This window comes from Notolepis coatsorum (genome assembly GCF_963971535.1).
Source record: "Notolepis coatsorum genome assembly, chromosome: 6".
In the NCBI taxonomy this organism is placed as follows: Eukaryota; Metazoa; Chordata; class Actinopteri; order Aulopiformes; family Paralepididae; genus Notolepis; species Notolepis coatsorum.
The window spans coordinates 116,017,191-116,038,915 of record NC_140170.1 but is presented as its reverse complement, the minus strand read 5'-3'; the positions used below and the strand labels follow the sequence as shown (position 1 = coordinate 116,038,915).

The 21,725-nt window shown below is 44.9% G+C and overlaps 1 protein-coding gene across 1 annotated transcript in view; it reads right to left on the bottom strand.

The window, feature by feature from the left end:
• cyc1 (cytochrome c-1) overlaps positions 1-17,806 on the bottom strand; it is a 30,799-nt gene extending 12,993 nt beyond the window's left edge. The window contains exons 1-5 of the mRNA XM_084316133.1: positions 17,688-17,806; positions 15,663-15,853; positions 4,646-4,772; positions 2,118-2,275; positions 1,019-1,179 (exon numbers count right to left, since the gene is read on the bottom strand). Coding sequence (XP_084172259.1) covers positions 1,019-1,179; positions 2,118-2,275; positions 4,646-4,772; positions 15,663-15,853; positions 17,688-17,771 — 721 coding nt within the window. The 5' untranslated portion in view covers positions 17,772-17,806. The remainder of the gene's footprint in view (positions 1-1,018; positions 1,180-2,117; positions 2,276-4,645; positions 4,773-15,662; positions 15,854-17,687) is intronic.
• Positions 17,807-21,725: the final 3,919 nt, after the last annotated feature.

Genomic DNA, 21,725 nt, shown 5'->3' with positions numbered 1-21,725 from the left:
AAAAAATGCATTGTTTTATATTTCTAATCAAGTACTCAAAATCAGCCTCAAGAAATCAGGCTGTTATGGCCTGGCTCCGCCCATAAGCACTTTGAGTGACAGTGCCACACAGTCTGCACTGGTAGAGGGAGGGAGGGAGGGGGGGAAGAGAGAGAGAGAGAGAGAGAGAGAGCGAGAGAGGGAGGGGGTGGGAGAGAGAGAGAGAGAGAGAAAAAAAAGACAGGCAGCTTGTGCTTTTTTTTTTTCTTTCTTTCAATCTCCCGTTTGCGTGTGTGGCGCGCTGCAGGTCCCCCCCCCCCCCCCCCCCAAGTGCTCTCTATCTCTCTTCCTCTCTCTTCCTTTCTCTCCCTCTCGGCGATGAGAGTCCGCCGGCATCTTGTGGTTTTTTTTTTCTTTCTTTCAATCTCCCGTTTGCGTGTGTGTGGCGCGCTGCAGGTCCCACCCCCCCACCCCCCCCCCCCAAGTGCTCTCTATCTCTCTCTCTCTCTCTCTCCCCATGCAGAGTATGAGGAAATGGTTTCGCTGTGTACAGTCAGTCTAGGTAGAATGTGGGCGGGCATTAGCTACAACCACAGAGCCAATCACATCACTGTCTGCTACCCAGCGGCCGTATGACCTATATCGGCCGTTCAAATAAAAATGGCCTGATTTACTGTAGCAGGAAAGGGGCTGGGCTGAAACAGAGCAATCCGCCAATATGGTATTTAGACACTAAAACACATTGATACAAACTCCTATTACTATAATACAATGCTAGAGACTGAAAATGACATTTATAATACATAGCCCCTTTAACACTTTTATGATCTGTTCCATAAGTTAATGTGATGTTCAGCACACCTCCGTTTCATATGCTATAATGTTGTTGTTGAATTCACATATTAGACTTGTGTCACTATCTGGGAAGATTTTACCCTGTACTGTACTTGTGCTGTATAATAACACAGTTGAATCTATTCAAAAAAAATATGGGAGTAACTTCACCCCTCTATATGCCCTACACTGTTCCCATACGTACCATCGTCAAACTCCAGGATCTCATTGTAGATGGGGGGGCCCATTCCGATAGACTGGCCGGGGAAGTAAGGGTTGTAAAACAGTCCCTCACGGATAGCCACACCAGCTGGAGGCTCACAATAACCAGTCAACAAGCTGAACACGTAGTCCTCACCACCGTGCCTAGAGAGAGAGAGAATATCCAGAGTATATAGAATATAACTATCAGAGTGCCGATGGGAATATCAACCAGGTTCTTTATTCCTGAAGAGTTTTTGAAGATACTAGGATCAATATCATATAATATTGATGAAATGATGATAGCCATTTCACATTCTATTTGGGTAAACAATATTTTGACTGCATTTCAAAAATAACATTAAACATTTTTAGAATCTTGAGACACCATAATACGTAAGCATGTCCTGCTCATTACTGTGCACAAATATGCACTGTAGGGGTGGGGGGGAAAAATCGATATGTAGTAGTATCGCGATACTTTGCGTGGCGATACTGTATCGATACAGGGACGCCAAGTATCGATATTTAAATATTCATAAAATAAAAATAATTTGTATAAGGAAGTTGCATTGTTCATTTCAATACCTGTACAGTAGTCCACACACACACACACACACACGTGCATTCAGTTAAGTTGGAATATGACTAATACAAACAGTTCAGTTTGTCAGGTACATGCAACACAGATTACAGTCTGCTTGAGAAAATACCATGTTCTGCAATAAAAATGATTGAAGTGAGATGAACAGACTGAACTTTATTTTATTAGATAAAACATGTTGACAAAGTTTTACTTTGCAGTTTAAAAAAGGGTAATAAATAAAATTTGATAAAAAAAAAATCACAATACTCAGCGTATCGCGATTTATTTAGTATCGCGATACGATAGTATCGTATCGTGAGATCTCTGGCGATTCCCACCCCTAATGCACTGTATGTACGTGGGGCTCGAGAGGCCTTCTAGTGCCGGCAGACGAATAGAAACCTCCCGGCAGGGCGCACTTCACGAACACACACAAAATAAAACACCCCTGTGCTTCACCTCTTAACTCCATCCGAGGGGAAACACTGGTATTACTTGACAGGTGTGTGTGAGCTACCTGGCGTTGACAATGTAGCTGAGGTCAGGAGGCAGGGCTCCTCCGTTGGCCGAACGGGCAGCCTCAGGGTTGGCGTAGGGCTTGGGGAAGTAGTCAGACAGCTTGCCTGGACGCGTGAACATCTCTCCCGACTCATCTGGACCATCTACCACCTCAACCTGACGCGTGGGGAGGAGAGAGGGAAGAAGGGAAAGGGCATAAATGTTGGGACCAGATGGCGGAGGTCTTTCTTTTTCTCTATACACCCAGCGATTTGTATTTCAAATTTGAATTAAAGATGAATGTGAGGCCAAAGTACAAGTAGTCACCTTTTGATTACGGGTATTTTTTAGACTCTGTATTAGACGAGCACAGGACTTAATACAAACCTCTGAAATATATATCTCCTTTAGGCCACAGAGAGACACACACATGCTCTTTCTGTCCCTTTCTCTTCCGTCATCACACACACACACCACTGACCTCAGAGAGACACACATGCTCCTTCTGTCCCCTTCTCTCCCATCATCATCACACACACACACACTAGGGATGCACGATAATTATCGGGTCGATAATTATCTGGCCGATATCAGCAATTATGACGTCATCCCGATACAATTATTGATAGCTCCGATAAAATAAATAAAAAGAAATTTACACTTTTTTATTTATATTTTTTACACTTTTTTATTTTCATGTCAACGTTCACACGCACAATATATGCTTACTTAGGATTTTACTTGATTCAACAACAAAGCAGTCGGGGCAATGGCAAGCCGAAAACGCTCGAAAATGTGGTTATTTGAAGTTTGGATTACATTTTTAGAGACTAAAGTACAGAAAAAAGGTACCGTTGGGTACCGGTATCGATTCACAGGTACCGGTACCGTATCGGTTCAAATGTGAACGGTACCCATCCCTACTGACAAAGCACAATACCTGTTGGTTTTTAGTTCACTCATTGTTCAGGGAAACACATTGTTAACACTTTGATTACCACTGGTGAACATGGTAAAACCCCGTTTAAATGCCACCACGGACTTCAATGATAGCGTTGTGAACGCATATTCTCTCTCTTAAATTATGGCTATGTGTCTAATCTGCCAGTCGTAATGACTTGTTTGCAGTCAACATTGTCGAAACGGATTGTTTTTTTATCGGTTCATTTTCGTTTTATAGCACTTTGAAAAGCCCTTGTTTTCAAGGAAAATATAAAGATTTCGTGATAAAAGACAGGAATATTCTAGAATACACAAAAACGTTGTAATTTTTCGGCCTATTTATGATCGTTTTCAAATAAACGCTAGATTATCGATAGTAATGTGTACTTATGCACGCTATAGACGCGGGTTGAAAAATCAATTATCTTATTTCCTCATCAGCGATCACAGCCACACACAGCATAGGGCAAACGCTTATATCTCCGTGAAAACAGGTCTGATTATCCTAAGACTGGTAAAATAGATTCCTTAACCGAGATCAGATGTTATCCAAAAAGATTATTCCAATTCGTGATCACCATTCCAAATATCGATCACGCTTATTGATTACAGTGTTGGTACTGTAAATACATAATCGTCGCTGTTCTGAGGGCCGGCGATCACTTGGTCTCTTCAGATGCCTCGACGGAAAAATAAAATGAGCAAACTAACCACTCCCCCTGTATCAATCTGAGCTGATGGGGTGCAGTTACACAGGGAGAGACGATAGGGGGCGGTATCTTCCCAATTGAGCTCAGAGAGACTCTGCAGCACTAACCCGAGGCTCGATTGATGAAATATGAATTCAAATCGCCAATAAAAAAAATACGGCAAACAAACAACATTTCGTGTCGGTCAGCACTCAATGGGGGGTCTGATAAAACGAGATATGTCGTCGCTGGCACTGAAAGGGTTAATGACATTGACGGATTGTGAATTTTGTGATTGACTCAAATTATATTTATTTGGAAAAATAAATATAGTCACTTTATTTGAAGAGTCAAAACTTGGCTTTGTTTTGTTCATAGTAGTAACACTCATGTCATGATAAATCTGGTTAGGTCAACACTACAGGAATATACATTAGAAAAATATATATATAATACAATAAATATATATATATCGGTTATCGGTATCGACCTTGAGGAGCAGAAAGTTATCGATATCGGGGTCAAAAAAATCTATATCGTGCACCCCTAACACACACATACACACAGCACTAACCTCACAGAGACACACACACTATGCTCTTTCTGTCCCTTTCTCTCCCATCACACACACAGCACTGACCTCACAGAGACACACATGCTCCATCTGTCCCTTTCTCTCCCATCACACACACAGCACTGACCAGAGACACACACACATGCTCTTTCTGTCCTTTTCTCTCCCATCATCACACAGACACACACACAGCACTGACCTCACAGAGACACACACATGCTCTTTCTGTCCTTTTCTCTCCCATCATCACACAGACACACACAGCACTGACCTCACAGAGACACACACAATGCTCTTTCTGTCCCTTTCTCTCCCATCATCACACACACACACAGCACTGACCTCTTCAGCGATGACCTTGACCTCATCCTCTGTATGTGAAACTCCCACCAGGTTCCTGAAGGCCAGGTACTCCATACTGTGGCAGGCTGAACACACCTGCTTATACACCTGGTAGCCACGACGCACACTGGAGGACACGGACAGAGAGGACGCACAGTCAGAGGCCGAGATGGACACTTGGTGAGAAAGACAGACGTGTGTGTATTAACCTCTTAACACATTAACTGCCACGCTTATATATCCATCAATGTATGATCACTGCCACCAGTCTAAGCCTATGGAGATGTTCACCTTCTTTGCAGGGCTATAACTTTTTAAATTGTATTGCTAAATTGACATTACTATGGCCCATTCAACATCGATTATCTATCGTTCAGGATGTAGGAACGTTATACTTTTTCATTCATATATTCATACGAAAATACCGTCTAGAATATAAGTATGTTTTTATCGTTTTCTGCAGTAATTCCTAGAACGTGAGCTATATGCCTAAACGCATAATATAGATTATCGATTGCAGTTTATTCGCGATACACGCTATATTAAAAAATCCAACTGAATACGATCCTAAACGTTATGACTCATCATGCGTGGATGAAGGGGGGGGGGGGGGGGGGGGGGGGGGTAGTTTATAATTCCGTGATAGTCAGTAAATGCTTTATGTAGTATGGGTGATATATTGATCAGAGCGGTTTGCATTGAAAAGAATAAACCATCAAGCTGAAAGTAACGTTACTGTCCTCTTACCGTTCGCCGATGAGACTGGAGGAAAAAGATCCCACTTATTTGACGTCAATCGACTAGATCCATTTCCGGTTTGTATGGCGCAATAAATGCCCAAATCATATCGATTATTGAGTTATGGCAGCGATCCATATACACGGATGTGTGTCTAGAGTCGCGCAACAATATGTGACTGCCAGACGGAATTCCCAGATGCACCGAGATCACCAGAGATCCATTTCCGGTAGTAACTCGACCGATCATCCACCAGGCGGCGGTATTGACGCGTTGCACGGTTGTGCCAAGTCCCACTGTCTCAGCCGAGGCTGGGTGAGGGAATTATGAATACCATGGCGAAAAAATGAAATATGATCTCAATAACGTTGTACGCCGTGGATTGGCGGAATTCGCATGATCAGCAAACCCGTGGTAAGCCGTTTATGGCAGTGGATGTGTTAAAGCGCTAGCCATATTTTCAGAAGATTCGCCTAAAAGTACATACCCAAGTAAATGGAAGATTGCGGCACTTCTACAAGGTCCATTTGCATGTTCTTGGTATCTAGGGACATCTATGGACCTCAGGGAATGTTTTCCCAGTGTCGGATATATTGTGCGTTACTATGCTTGAGTAAATTGTAATGAACGATTTTCCCCCATCTTTGATGGTGAATAACACCATTGAACAGACATGAAAGATTGCCACTGAACTCCTTCACCACCTTCTTGAGATCAAGTGTACAAAAAATCTAAGCAAATGAATAAAGGGCAGATACAGTACTGAATTTTGGCATCCGGACACATGCAATTTGAAATATGTATATAGAATATAAGCCTAAATTACCTTATTATGGCCATGTCATACAACTATGGATCGGGCCAAATCTCCTCTTTCCAATGGTAGTTAAATCTGGATTTAGTACCACCAGGCGCCCGATATAGGGCAACAAAGACCATGAATTAAATCTACTGTAAGTACAGTTACTTTTTTATAATGTCCATTGCTCCGCCATTTTTTATCAGATTGAGACGCATTTTTTTAGTAAGGTAAAGAAACAAACTACATTGTATTTTATGGCAATAACATTCAGGTTTGTTTGACCTGTGAGATATAATCATGAAAATAACATTCAAAAATCATTTTCATGTCACAACCCATAGTTTGAGAACCGCTATGCTTTAGAGTAGACTAGGGATGTAACGGTACACGTATCCGTACCGAACCATTGTGTACCGAACTAATTTTCCCATCTACCTGCCACTGGCCGGTGAGTCAAAAAGTAAATTTCAGGGGGCTCCAGTAGCTCACCGCATATCTCGGCGCTATTTCTGCGTCGGAGAAAACCGTGCTACGTCACGGATCTGGTGGACTCCGAGTTCGATTCCCGGACCCGCCGTCATTTGCCAGAATGTCTTCCCCTGCTCTATATCCCGTTTCACCCTGTATCTGTCGGTCATGCTTGACCAGAAAAGCGATAAACACTAAAAAATAAAGTAAAAAAAAAAAAAAAGTACATTTCGTTTTAGTTGATGGTTATTATCATACCATCAGAAACTGATATCGTGACATCCCTACAAACGACAGTGTACCTACAGCTATTTGTATTTCAATTTGAATTCAAGATGAATGTGAGGCCAAAGTACGAGTCGTCACATTTTGATTACGGGCAGGGAACAAAATAAGTAGCCGCCAACGGCGGGCAGATTTAAGGTTTGGCGACTAACAATGAGAGGTCTGCCCGCCACCTGGCGTGTAGTTCATATCGATACTCTTATTTTGAAAATCCTGTGCGGGTCTCATTTCCGCCCCAAGCGCAGCTCCAGTCATAATATCTATGGCGCCGGCAGCTACCAACGTTCGGTTCATATGATACTCTTATTTTGAAAAAACCTGTGGCAACTCCGCGAGTCATATCCGCCCCAGTCCGTGCTTCTGCTCGCATTAAAGCCGAGCAGGGCTACACAGCAGTGCGCCTATTTTGCGAGCCGAAATAAGTCTGTTTTTTTTTCTCCTTCTCACAACGGGTTAAATGCATCTAACATGCATTGCATCGTCGCCATTCCTTTATGCCCACATCGCCCGAAATGAACGTTACGTTAGCTAACAAGCTAATCCTGATCAGAGGCAGAGGCGCAGAGCCATAGAGAACAGCAGACTGCAGTGTGGACTGGGGAAAGGGAAATGGGGGGGGGGGGGGGCACTCTCCCTTTCTCTGTGTGTGTGCGTGCGTTTGGAAAGACGCTGAAGTCACTAGTCAGGACAGGAGTATATTATAGTAAACTGAGGATTACTGAGGATGGACAGATAATGTTGATATTCAAATATAAAAGTTTCGAGAGGAATGGAAGTTTGAAGACAGACTAGACTACAATATGATGCGGGGGTGGTGAGTTGAAACAGTGTGTGTGTGTCCCGAGTCCCGACCACACTTCTATGTTTCAATAAAGTATTTGCATTTAAAACTATTAACGATGACTCATTCCTTCAGTCCACTCAAAATTATGCTAATATTCCTTATGTTGTTTATGATATTAAAATTGAAAATAGCATATGAGTGTATTATATAGTAATAATAACACATGGCGATATACTAAAAAGCTATTTATAATTTTTGGCTGGTAAAAAATCTGCCTGGCTGGTAGTTTTTAAAATCGACCAGCCAAATGGCTGGTAAGTCAAAAAGTTAATTTTGTTCCCCGATTACGGGTATTTTTTGGACTCTGTATTAGACGAGCACAGGACTTAATACAAATCTCAGAAATATATGTCTCCTTTTGGCCACAGAGAGACACACACATGCTCTTTCTGCTGAATCTTGTCGTGTAAGCTGAACAGAGGATTTACTTAAAAGCACCTCTCGGATGTTGGGGGAGTAGTAGCAGTTAGCATGTTGCTGGTAGCTAGAGTTACCCACACTCCTACGCAGAGCTGTCTCTACGCCTGTACCTCACAGCCTGCCAAACAGCTCTGCATGAAGTGCCTTATAACTGTACCCAATCCAGATATCCACAACCAAACTGTTTGAGAGAAAATGATGCAATAACTTTGAATTGGGTGTGTATATATTATAGTATCACGAATAACCAAAAAGTAAGCTAGTCTTAACATTTATGAAGTATGCAGTGGTGCAGTGTTAATTTCGTCAGTTATTTTTTATTTTAGTCTTAGTCATGTGTCAAATTTTCCATTTATCATATTTAGTCACCTTTATCTATTTTTCGTTTAGTCAGGTTTTAGTCAACTACAGGTCTGAGCATTTTTGTCTTATTCTTTTTCATAGGGCGCTTTCACATATAGTTTTGGTGGACTGGCTACGTTTAGACGGAGAGAGTCTGAACAGAAACCGCAAAAGTCGTCTTGCGGTCTCACTTTTAATTTTGCGTTTACCAGCGTTTCCGTTAGCCGGTAATTACCGGTTTTTGACCGGCAAAATCTGTTGAAGTCCGACTTATTTAATATCTCCGGTCTTAATGTCCGGTGAAAATAATTCCCTGAGTCTAAGCACAATTTGATTATTTGAATTGTATTAAAATAGGCTAAAATTAAATAGCCTATGCGATGAACGAAACGATCATTACATTTGTTTCCTCGTTGCTTCTAATAATGACAACGACGTTGTCAGCGAGAGCTTAGTGCTGGGTGTGCGAGTGCATGTGAAGCTGCAGAGCCAGAGAGGCAACGGCACAATGCAGTATTCCATCAGTACTCCAATTCGGCCATTTTCAGCCAATGTTGGGTGGGGGGCGCTGTTGTGCGGTTCCCAGAAAAGAGCCAATAACAGCTGAATGAGCTTCTCTGCAGCGCCATACTCTTTGCAAATAAGTTGTTGCGAGGTGGAGAGAGTCGTCACGCAAACCACGATAATGTTGCCGCCTCTCTGCTTTCTCAGTTCTTCGCTTGATATAATTAATACAAATGTCCAATATAACGGAATTCGTTAGCTCATAAAAATGTGATTATAACAGACTGCTGTGTAGTGTCGGACCGACTGCCCACATACGCGGTCTATTTTAGTTCAAGTCAGCAGCAGCACGGAGTATCGAGGGACTTATTTTATTTGGAATATATTAATTAATGACTGTATACGCAAAAGTAGCCTAGTTTTAAGTAATAATATTATAAATCTACATGCCTTGAGAATGACATTCTTTATTCTAAACTATGACCGGAATTAATCTCATTTGTCCGGTAGATTGAAATCTTGCAGGTCACGGAGACCGACAACAATTTTTTCTAACGGAAACCCTGGTTTAGACTAGTGTTTTGGGATGGAATTCTGCGTGCAGACGACGCTGTAATGACTCGAGACAACTGAGCCCCGCTGTCACACGATTGGCGCATATGTTACATGACGTGCTGTGAAGACCCACCCTACTCTGCCTCTGATTCGCAGACTGTGGGTGGGGAATGTGATTGGACCAAAGCAGAGTCACTCACAGACAGTGGGTCCAGTCACGCCGCGGGACAGATTCTTGTGTATTTAAAAGTACTGCCAATGTAGCCTTCAGGTGATCGCCATGGATAGAATCAGACATGCTTTGTTTACGCTTCTAGGCTACTGGCGCATGCCTGTGATGTAAGCAGTACGCGCAACGAGAGCCTTGACAACCCTTTCGTCATCGTTTTATGCGGTTTGACAGTTTAGATGATAGCGTAAAGGTTTATAGTTTCTAGGAATTCCACCCTGGAAGGTAGTCTCACTTTTTTGCGGTTTCACCCCGTAAAAACACCGTTTCCGTATAAACGAAAGGCACATCCGAAAAAATATTTTTGCGGATTCACCTGCTAGCGTTTCCGTCTAAACAGGGCCTCAGTGCAATTCTGGGGGTGAAGTTGCAACATTGTTGCATTCTTCATTTGGTTCGTCTGCATTCACATTAGGGCTGTCTTAAATACTTCGAAGCTTCGTTCGATGGGCATGGGATTCGAATATGAAAATTAAATTCGATTATGTAAAATATTTAAAATTACGACTTTTTTTTGTTTTGTTGCAAAATCAACTCTGCCTCTCTTTGTTAACTACAACAAGCAATGCTGTTTGTTATTTAAGATTAGGTCGGACTCAGCACTGACATATTTGTGTTCATTGTGCTGCTTTTATATAGCCTCAAATGACGGCTTACAATATTTCATGAAAGCAAAGTGTTTAGTTTGTCTAAGATTTAAAAGTTTTTTTTTTTTTTTTTTTCTAACGCTTCGAAGTAAAATAAAATCTTGGCCCAGAAGCTTCAAATTCCAAAAAGAAATTGAAGGTCAGCCCTAATTCACATTGCAATTTGTCAGGCGCACCAAACTTTCTGAACAATGTCACGCGGCCGAAAAGGGCGCTCGTCTATTGGTTGGACACAACAGAGTGAAAATGTGTGTGTGAATGCGAGCCCTATTGTGTGTGTGTGTGTATGTGTGTGTAGTAGTAGACGCAGCGGGAGGAGTGTAGCAGAGAGAGAGTCGGGGAGCGGACGGTCTCTCGGTTTGATTGCACTGAAGCGCCGGTGAGGTTGACCGGTGAGGAGGTTTTTTTGCGCATGTGTCTATGTTTGTGTGTGACTGCGAGCCCTGTCTGACTCCAGTTCCACCATTTGACCGAATGTCCCGCATATTGAGAGGATGTCCCTCTTTTCGAAGCAAAACAAACATGAGTCTAAAAGCCCCTCCCTACAGTAAACGTAGCAACCCGCCTCTTGTCCACACACATTGCTCTGCTTGTGACGCTACCTCATATCGCAGATCTGATTGTTTAATGAGAGAAATCTGTGGTTTTCAATGTATGTAATGTATATTGGGGGAGATGACCGCATCTAAAGGGGCCAGGTCAGAGAGGTCGAAATGTGCATGGCTTAGCAGAGGGTGGTGGAAGCAGCGGTTCGGAGGCAGGAGGCAGTCAGTGTGAGCAGCACAGAAGCAGCAAGAACATCAACAAGCTGATACGAACAGCAGGCACAATGGAGCGAGGGAGGGAGGTTTGACATCATTAATGAAACAAACGTTTTGAAATGTGTTTAAAGGTTAAAGCTGTTGTCATGGCAGCGGCACATAGTAACCAGGAGAGGGGCGGGGCCGTCGTTGCTATGGCGAGAATATAGAAAAGCAAGTTCCTTCCGGGTGTAAGGCAGACTACAATCTGACTAGGACTGAGATCACACAGAAGAGAAGAAGAAACCATCAGAGACTCCCTCCTCTCATCACAGAGAGGGGGGGGGGGGGGGGGGGGGGAGGGAGGATGCCACATCATCATTAGCTTCGGCTAACACGAGGAGGGTTTTGGCTAACAAGGCCTGAGCCACCATTGGACTGAATAACAGCAGAGACGATAGCAATGAAAATACAATATGTTAACATCTGAGCTGAGGCTTCTGTTTATGAAAATAAACAACGCTTTTCCTTGTAAGGTAGTACGCCGTCAAGTGTCGAATTCTTACGGAGGTGGTGAACACTTATGCTGCGGATTGCACTAATGGGGAATGATAAGGTTTATCAGCCAGTATGAGGAGACGTCGGGGGAATAAAAATACACAACGCAGGGTCAGTGGATGGAGAGGATAACACAAGCCAAACAGACGAGGACGTGATACTGGCTGATTGATCAGAATCTAACAGGTAGTAATTTAGCGCTCTGCTCGTGAGTCACTTCCTATATTTGGTCCGCGTTTGGTCCGATGAAGCGAACCGAGACCTACATTTTCAGGCGGACCAGAGTTTGTGTGTTTGGTCCGCACCAGAGTTCGACTGAGCATCCACACCACCCAAAGTCTCGATTTTGTCTTTTTTGTTTAGTCTCGCCACTCAGTTACAGCCTCAGCGTGAGAAATGTTGCCTATATTTTTCAGTCAGTTCGGTCTTTGTGTGCCAAACATTATTAAAAGGTAAACCTTTTTTTTACCAAATAAATGAGAAGCATGTTTAAATCAGCAATGCCTCCCCTCTTGCTTTACCAAAATCTCTCCTAGCTCTAACCGTCACTGTCAAAATAATGGCCTCATTCTTTCAGTTTTTGCATGACTACGTCCTTGAGAATAACTGAAAAGTTGGATTATTTTTAGGCTATATATCTTATGTTGATGTATGGTATTTTTAGAGTGCTAAATAAAAAAAAAAAAAAAAAACGAACCGAACCGAAAACCTAAAACCGTGATACGAACCGAACCGTCAATTTTGTGAACCGTTCCACCCCCTAGTATATATATACGTTTTTGGATCGTTTTCCCTTTTTTTCGATTTTAATATCCTATTCAATGTCAGGGACCTGTATGTTGCCGTTAAAAGGCATACAGGGACTCCAACGGTGCAGTATCGGCTAGGCTTGGGCGGTATCATTTTTTTCACACCGTCATACCCTGATGACATAATACCCCGGTATACGGTATATGACGGTATGACTTTCATTTTCATCAGCGGGGGGGGGGGGGGGGGGTTGGGGGGGGGGGACCCGTGTTACCAAGTAAACAAATCATTGTTAGCTCTCAGAATGGTAGTCAGAAGCCCGCACCGTTAGCGTTAGCATGTAGCCTAGCCATGGCAGACTATTTGATTCCTTAAGGGCTCGAAATTGCCTGGGTTTTGGTCATATGCTCCCGAAATGCTCCCGCTTAGGCCTGCCGCGATAAGCAATAAATCGATTAATTGCCGCGATAATTAAAATGAATGCAATGATTTTGACGGGCGCGATTAATTGCTATTTGCGCGTTTGTTTTAATGAGGCGGAACCAGTGCCCCTTGTCAGTCTCTCTCCGTGTGGGGGGCCGCTGGCGTTACTACAGAGCACAGCACGGGAGCTCCGTGGGGCAGTAGCAACGCCACATAGCTTAACTACATTTCTCAATAGTGTTGCTCCTTTTAACCAAGTAGCGTTATTTGTAGTGTAACGTTAGAATAACACAGAATAACGTTAATACAATTACATGCATCATTGTTTACAATGAACGGGTGGGGCTAGTCAAAGGACTGGAGACGGGGACAAGTTAAACATGAATTAATTTATTATAACGGGTCGTTTTCGAGTCGTGCTGCAGTGCCTACGCACCACAGCTATTCTATTATATACTGCTTTGACGCTTCCTCCTCATCGTTGATTGCCTGTAGTAGCTGCATCTAACGTTAGTAGCTAACGTTAAAACTAAAAAACACAACCGGACGAGACAAGTTGTCGGCTAGGATAATCACAACAATACTTCCGGTCCGGTCGGTGGGCTTCAAAATAAAAGTCTTAAACACCGGAAAAGACGGAGCGGTGGGCTTCAAAATAAAAGTTTTGGGAAATACATTTCTCAAAAAAATTCTCTAACCGGTCGCAATAATATCGCTTATCGCGATATTTTCGGGGGCAATTAATCGCCCAGCAAAATGTGTTATCGTGGCAGGCCTACTCCCGCTGTTTGGCTACTTCTATGTGCAGTGAAAACTACTCAAATGCTTTATAACCTAGTCATTGATTTAGTTCAGGGTAATCTAAGATTAGCCGCAGAGCTAACGCTAGTTAACGTGAGCTAACGCTAGTTAATCAAGCTCACAGAGAGAGATAAACAGCTGACAGCGGATAGTACAGGACGGTACAAATACAATAAAAAAGCGGTGTGGGCTGTTGTGTAAACCTTGTACTCTTTAGTTCACATATAATAAGAGACGGATTATTTGCTTGCTCCACCAGTGCACCACAACAACACACACCAACTCTCGTCACAACGCTTTACGGTATTTTCACAGCACTGTCGCAACATTACCGTAAAACGTGAACACCGTTGTGACCCACTCGCTCCACTAGTGAGGACTGGTCTCGCCCTCTGCTGGCGCGTGTGTGCACTACACTCAAAACTCTGTTTCACTGTAATAGAAACTGAAGCGGATCTGTGATTTTGACTGTATTGATTTTCAATACCGTCGGGATTTCTAAATACCCTGGTATACCGTAATACCGTCCAAGCCTAGTATCGGCCAGATGCTGCTAGTAGGCAGTATCGAGAGTGCAGTAAACCCTGTTCCAGACCGGGTGCTACGTTTAAACCACTCCGGGCGGACTTTTTTTTAGTAATAGGAAACCTAGGGCTTCACCCGATCGCATTCAATCGTTTTCGGGACCCGCGATCCATATGTTGTGGTGGGTTATGTCGTGGACCAGATGGACATAGGATGGACCAGATGGCGATCAAATAATTGGAATATTCTTTTTGGAATACCACCGACCACAGGTATGGACAATGTGATGTCAATTTCAGCTTGATCGTGCAAGGTTATCATACCCATCCCCCTGATCGGCGTATGTTGTGGTAATAACGAATGACGTTACTGGCAATCAAATATTCAAAAACTACCGCCCCCCCCCCCCCCTTCATGCATTCATGATGAAACATGATACCGATTATATAGATTTGATTTGATAATAATAGTAGCGTGTCCAGGGACGAAACGCCAAGAGTTTTAGTAGAATTCACGTTGCGCCCTATAGCCAGCCTCCCAGGAATTAGCCCGGATCATTACGAAATTATACTTATATTCACCACGGGATAACGCGTGAACATATTCATGACAATTTATTCTTTTTTGCATCTTGAACAGAAGATAGTTACTGTCAAATTACCATGGTATTGTATCCATAGCTATAATATAAAATATAGATTTAGCTCTACAAACAAGGTGACGGACAGTGAAACTATGTAATGGAAACCTGGCCCAGCTACAGCTGGATGGGGAAATCGAATGGCTGCAAATGTGTCAATGTGACGTCTCGTCGTCGGGGGGAAAAGCTGACAACCATATTTAGTCATCATTTTCGTTGACTAAATTAACACTGCAGTGATGTAGATATCAGAAAGGTAAACAGATTATCATTCTGCCTAAACATTCCTTATAGCCGCTTTCATAGTCATTTCCATGAACTTTTTTCAACCGATTTTTGGTTCTTATTTATAAAAGACTAAAAACATAATGGATAACAATATTATATTATTTATTAAATGATAGTATGGGGAAATAATATGAGTATAGGTAGCACCGGTTAGTTTACTTCCTCTTTGGACAGAGATGTTAGTCAGTGGAATGTCATCCAACTTTCTGCATAGGAGTGTGAGAGTTATGTGAAATCTGTGACAGTGAATGATGGAGCCAATGAATGAGAGAGCCAGCTGCGACAAGCCAGGGATGCCTTCAAGTTTTCAGCACCACAGAAGGTGGACAGGTCTCTCAGGCAGCCTGTGTGTGGATGGACAGCTCCCACAATAGAGAGAGAGACACAGACAGACAAAGTACACTCAGGCAGCTGGTGCATGTTTGCATGGCGCATGTGTGTTTGTTTTTAAGTCTTACCTAGCATGGTCCAAAGAAGACAACGGCCCACCATGGCTCCACGGGTATTGAGGGGGGTGGAGCTCCAGGTCGGACGCTTTAACGGACTGGTGCAACATCAGGGCAAGCCCCGCCCCACCAGCTGTAATGATGCCCATCGTCGTCAGAGCAACCTTCTTACTCCGGGGTAGACTGGCGAATGACATGTTGGCCTGGGTAAGGATAAGAGATCAAATCAGAACTTGTAAAAATGTGTTGTAGGTGCACATGTCCAAATTATTCAATTAGTCAATTAATATTGTTGCCGAGACCAAACAATCTAGTATTCACTCACAGTATATCATCTTTTATCAGACTGTTGTAGCCCATCATACATAATTTGGCATGAGCAAAGTGTGCATTATTATTACAGCAAATATTTTTCTCTTCTTCTTGGTTTTTTTTTTTATGCTGTGTAGGCTAGCAATTCCGTTTAAGCAACCTGGTCCAAAACTACACAAGTGGAGAGGCTAAGGGGGAATTGAATTCCTTTTACATGAGTCACCTCTTGTTATCAGAAGGTCAGAGCAACAGGGGAGAGGGGATAAGTAAAGGGTGAACCACTCAAGATGAGGCTAGGTTCACAACAAGCTTCCTGACTGAACAGTATATAGTACAGCTTAATAATATTTAAAATGGTTCCTACAAACAGCCAGAGCATCGATGCACACTTCTCAGACTACACACACAACAAGTCACACACTTAACCCTTTCACTACCAAGTTGTTAACCCTTTCACCGTGACAATACAGGTTAACCACTGCCACACGACAAGTTCACAACCACACAGTACAGAAGGTTAACCCTTTCACTACTACACTACTGGTTAACCGTCTGTAGTGTGGTAGTGAAAGGTTAACCTTCTGTCGTGTGGTAGTGAAAGGGTTCACCACAAGCATACTTGGACACAGCACGTACTACAGCTACCATTGACACTGTGTCCCGACACGTTTAATAATTCTTTCTGCAAAACAATGTGATTTTTAATCCAACAAACCAAACTATTAGCATATATGCATAGCCAAGCTTCAGTTACAACATGATCCTGGAACATAAAAGCTAAAGTATTATGCAGTTAATCTTGTGAAACTGTCCGTCCCTCCCTGCATTTGTAAAGGAGCAAAAAGGCATCACATGAATGCATTCAGCTAGCTAGGTTCCAGCAGCATCACTAACTAGTACTGTAGTAGCAAACATAAAGGCAGACAGGGACAACGGTCCCCATACTGACAGAGAATGAACATGGTTAGATATTGTAAAAACGGTTTAAATCTATGGGTTACACTTGACGTTATAAGGTAGCATCAGTTGACTATCAGAGCAGTTTCAGGTCACTCTAGCATGCTAAATTATTTCTGATAAAGGGTAATGTTACAAGCTGAGTATGGGTGAAATAAGGTCAGCTGCTCCGCCGGAAGTTCCTTCATAGTCCTTGAGATGCTAATGCTGCTAGCCGGATTCTGTTTTATACGAAGCTTGTGAAATTGCGTGGAGAGACACGTCCCTTCTAAATTAAGTGACAGATGTCTAACGTAACTTTGACGATACAACTTTCCATGTTCGCAACTAACTGCACGAAAGCTCAAATAATCGAACATATGCCGGCTACTTAGCTAGCTAACGGTAGCTAAACAATCTCATGTCATAAGTTAGCTAACGTAAGCTAGCTGGCTATCATTTGCTAGTCAACTAGGCAAAACTATCGGTCATTAAAGCTATGTCTGATATGGTTATGCTACAAGGTTAGCGGAGACATTAATTCGATTCCCCAAAAGTGAAGAATCACCATAGAATGTTTAACATATTATGCCAAGTAGCATCCTAAAAACGAGACAACCGGCAACACGAGTGACCTTGTCTTACTATATCCAACCGAGCTAGCTATCAAGCTAACCGGCTATCATTGTCGGCTAAGTGTCAGGACAGTAACAGAAAAGTCGTTTATTCATCCGTTTTTAGTTTTAATCTCTCACACATGTCACATACAATATGTAATCGTCGGCATACCTTAGGGGTCCTGATTGTTTTGGGTGTGCATAGGAGAGCTCTCCCACTCCCCGATAGCACAACTACCCGTAGCGCCGCCGCCATCTTTCCGTTTATTCTGACAGTGAAAAGAGAGCGCGGCGGTCCACCACTCCACATCCAACCCCCCGCACTGACCCCTCCCTTCCCCGTTTTCACGTTTACGCCAGTGATGTCGTTTTCATAGCAATAACCCCAAATTTAATTGATACACACTGGGCTGCAGACCTCCATTTAATAAGATCCTGTCTCTGGGACCCCAATTTGAGAAGATTTGTGTTATTTTAAAGAATATGATTTAAACTCCAGAATAGTGAGAGATTGATTGATTGATTGATTGAAAACTTTAATTAACAGATTGCAGAATGGGTACATTACAGTACAACTCAATACACACAATTGTTAAGGGGATGCAGACCAGAGAATGACTTTCGTCTTGTTTACATCAGGGTCCCCCATTTTCAATTCATAATGACATTATGACATACACAACATACAAAAATCTAATCTATAGAATAGAATATACTTTTATTATCCCGAGGGAAATTTGACACTGCAAATCGCTCAACATTAAACATTTAGACAGAACAGGTCACGAATAAGAATAACAAAACAAATCAAATTGCCTATAGGATAAGAATAGAGTCAGCATTGCCTTGGCTCGGGCTGATCGCTATACTAACTCGTTTGGCTGAGTTAGGGGGAGGGGAGCCGTGGGTGGGTCCTGGGCATTGTGGACAGCGACCCCTACAGTTCGGTCGGGGCGCCTGCTCAGCAAGGGTAGGATCTGGAGAGAGGTAGTGCGACCTTCCACACGTTACACTCTCCCGGTGAGAATCTGCACGGCCAGGCTGGCTGCCGGCTGGCTGCACATGCGTCTGAGGAAAACATGTGACAGTCTCCGGCCTCTCGGACCAACAGTAGGGGAAAGTGCGCAACAACCAGGAAGGGGGTTGGGAATTGGCATAACAACTAAAAAAAAAAGAAAAAAAAAATAGAATAGAATAGAATAAAAATGGAATAAAATATACAGTAAATAAATACAGTAAAAATATACTGAAGTCTACAGTAGGTGTAATATTGCACAGTGCTGTTTCAAAACTAAGAGTCCAGGAAGATGGTAACTGTCACTCTGTGCTCAGTGAGGCACAGTGATGCATGTATAGTCTGATGGCTGTTGGAATGAAGGACTTCCTGTGCCGTTCAGTGCTGCATTTAGGTAGTGTGAGCCTAGCACTGAACATGCTCCTCCTGTCAGCCAAGTCTGTGTATAGTGGGTGGGAGGGGTTTTCCCTGATGGCCTGGAGTTTAGCAAGGCTCCTCCTCTCCGCCTCGCTAGAGAGTCCAGCTCCACACTGTAAAAAATAAATGTTTTTTTACGGAAATTCACTGTTGTAGTGACTACATTATTGGTTCGTGTTCTCCTCTTACTGTGTTGTGTAGTGGGAGGGAACTACTGATCTGGCACCGCAGCCAGAGGGGACGTTTATTGCGGTTACACTCGCTGTGGTGATCATTACTGTTCTGGCAATTACATGTGCTCTTGTTCTGTATTGACTGTATTGATTGCTTTGTATATTAAACAAGCATTACGTTGCCTACGATTATTCCTTTTTTATTCCCTGTCAGGGAAACGCGTGGTGCGCGCACTCCCACTCTCAAACTACCTGAGTTCTGGGACTCGACTCCGGCTGCATGGTTTGCTATTGTAGAGACGCATTTCAACAAGAGCAACGTGGATGACTACGACGACCGGTACAACCATGCTGTGGCAATGTTGGGCAGCTCCACCGCAGCTCGAGTGGTAGGTTTTTTGTCTGCTCCCCCGGCAATGAACAAATATGAGCGCCTCAAGGCCCTACTTCTAGAGACATTTGAACTGTCCGCTGCGGAGAGGGTGCATTGCCTATTTGCTATGTCGGATTTGGGAGACGAGAGACCTTCTGCGCGCATGGAGAGGATGCTAAATCTGCTCGGTACCGAAGACCCCATGATCCTTTTCATGGAGCTGTTCATGCGCACGCTGCCAGCCCAAGTGAGGATGGCGCTGGCCAACACCGCCATCGTGGGCTCCCGTGCCCTTGCCAGGGAGGCGGACATTTTAGTTTTGGCCATGCCTCAGCGGTCCACCGACCTGCTCGCTCGCGCGACCGCCCCGCCACCGGACCGTCGCAGGAGAGCGAGGGATGACGCCAGGCCTTCTGGCCAGCACGGTAACGCAGCGGGCCATTGTTTTTTCCATGCCACGTTTGGCGCCAAGGCCAGACGGTGCCGCTCACCCTGCACATTCGGACCTACGGGAAACGGCGGGGCTGGCGCTCAGTAGTGGCCCTGAGCGCTGGCATCACCAACAGGCTGCTCTTCATCCGAGACACCGCCTCTGGTCGCAGTTTCCTTTGTGACACGGGTGCCCAGTGGAGCATCATTCCGGCAGAGAGATCGGATGTGGCAAAAGAGGAGCGCGGTCCGCAGTTGGCGGGTGCGGACGGCATGCCCATCCGCTCTTACGGCACATGGGCGGTGGACGTATGTTTCGGAGGACAATGTTTTTCATGGGATTTTGTCATTGCGGCTGTCACATTTCCCCTCCTTGGTGCAGATTTTCTGTGCGCCCACAACCTGTTAGTGGACGTGGGGAACAGGCGCCTGGTCAATTCACAGACTTTTGCTTCCTTTGCCTGTACGCAGGGGGAGGCTGTTTACAGCGGGTGGTCCAATACACTCGCCGAAAGTGACCAGTACCTTCGGCTGCTCACCGAGTTCCCCGACCTTAGCAAGCCCACTTTCTCCGCGCCCACGGTGAAACACGGGGTGGAGCACCACATTGAGACCAGTGGGCCTCCCCTCCACGCCAGGGCCAGACGCCTCAACCCGGAGAAGCTGGCCGTCGCCAGGGCGGAGTTTGCGCACATGGAGCAGGTGGGCATCATTCGGCGCTCGAACAGCCCCTGGGCGTCTCCCCTGCACATCGTCCCTAAGTCAGATGGTGGGTGGCGCCCATGTGGGGACTACCGCCGCTACCCGGTCCCGCATGTCCAGGACTTTGCAGCGAACCTGGCAGGCAATCGCTTCTTCTCCAAAGTGGACCTGGTACGGAGGTACCATCAGGTGCCGGTGCACCCCGAGGACATCCCCAAGACGGCCGTCGTCACGCCCTTTGGGCTTTTCGAGTTTCTGTGAATGCCGTTCGGCCTGAAGAACGCGGCGCAGACCTTCCAACGCCTCATGCACTCGGTGCTCCGGGACTTACCATTCCTCTTCGTCTACTTGGACGACATCCTCGTAGCGAGCGCCATGGAGGAGGAGCACCTGTCCCACCTCCGAACCCTATTCACACGGCTCAGCCAGCATGGGCTGATCGTCAATCCGGCGAAGTGTGAGTTCGGGCGAGACGCCATTGACTTTCTCGAGCACCGGGTCTCCGCAGAGGGGGTGACCCCCCTCCCCTCGAAGGTGGAAGCTATCGATGCATTCCCGCACCCCCGCACAGTCAGCGAGCTCAAGGGGTTCATCGGGATGGTGACCTTTTACTATCGCTTCCTCCTCCACATCGCTCACATCCTGCGGCCTCTGTACGACGCCCAGAAGGGCAAGACTCTGAAGCAGCCGGTGGACTGGACGGCAGAGCATGTCAAGGCTTTTCAGGACACCAAGGAGGCCCTGGCCCGCGCGGCCATGTTGGCCCACCCCTCGCCCTCGGCGCCCACTGCTCTCACCACGGACACCTCTGACTTTGCTGTGGGAGCAGTGTACGAGCAGTGGGTTTGGGACGCCTGGCAGCCTCTTGCCTTCTTCAGCCGCCAGTTGTCGCCCAGGGAGCAGAGGTACAGCACGTTCGACAGGGAGCTCCTCGGGCTGTGGCTTGCTGTCAGACACTTCCGTTTTTTGCTGGAGGGACGCGAGTTTACGGCCTACGTGGACGATAAGCCGCTCACGCACGCCATGTCCAAGTCGGCAGAGCCGTGGTCCGACCGCCAGTAGCGCCAGCTCGCCTACGTGTCTGAGTTCACCACAGACATC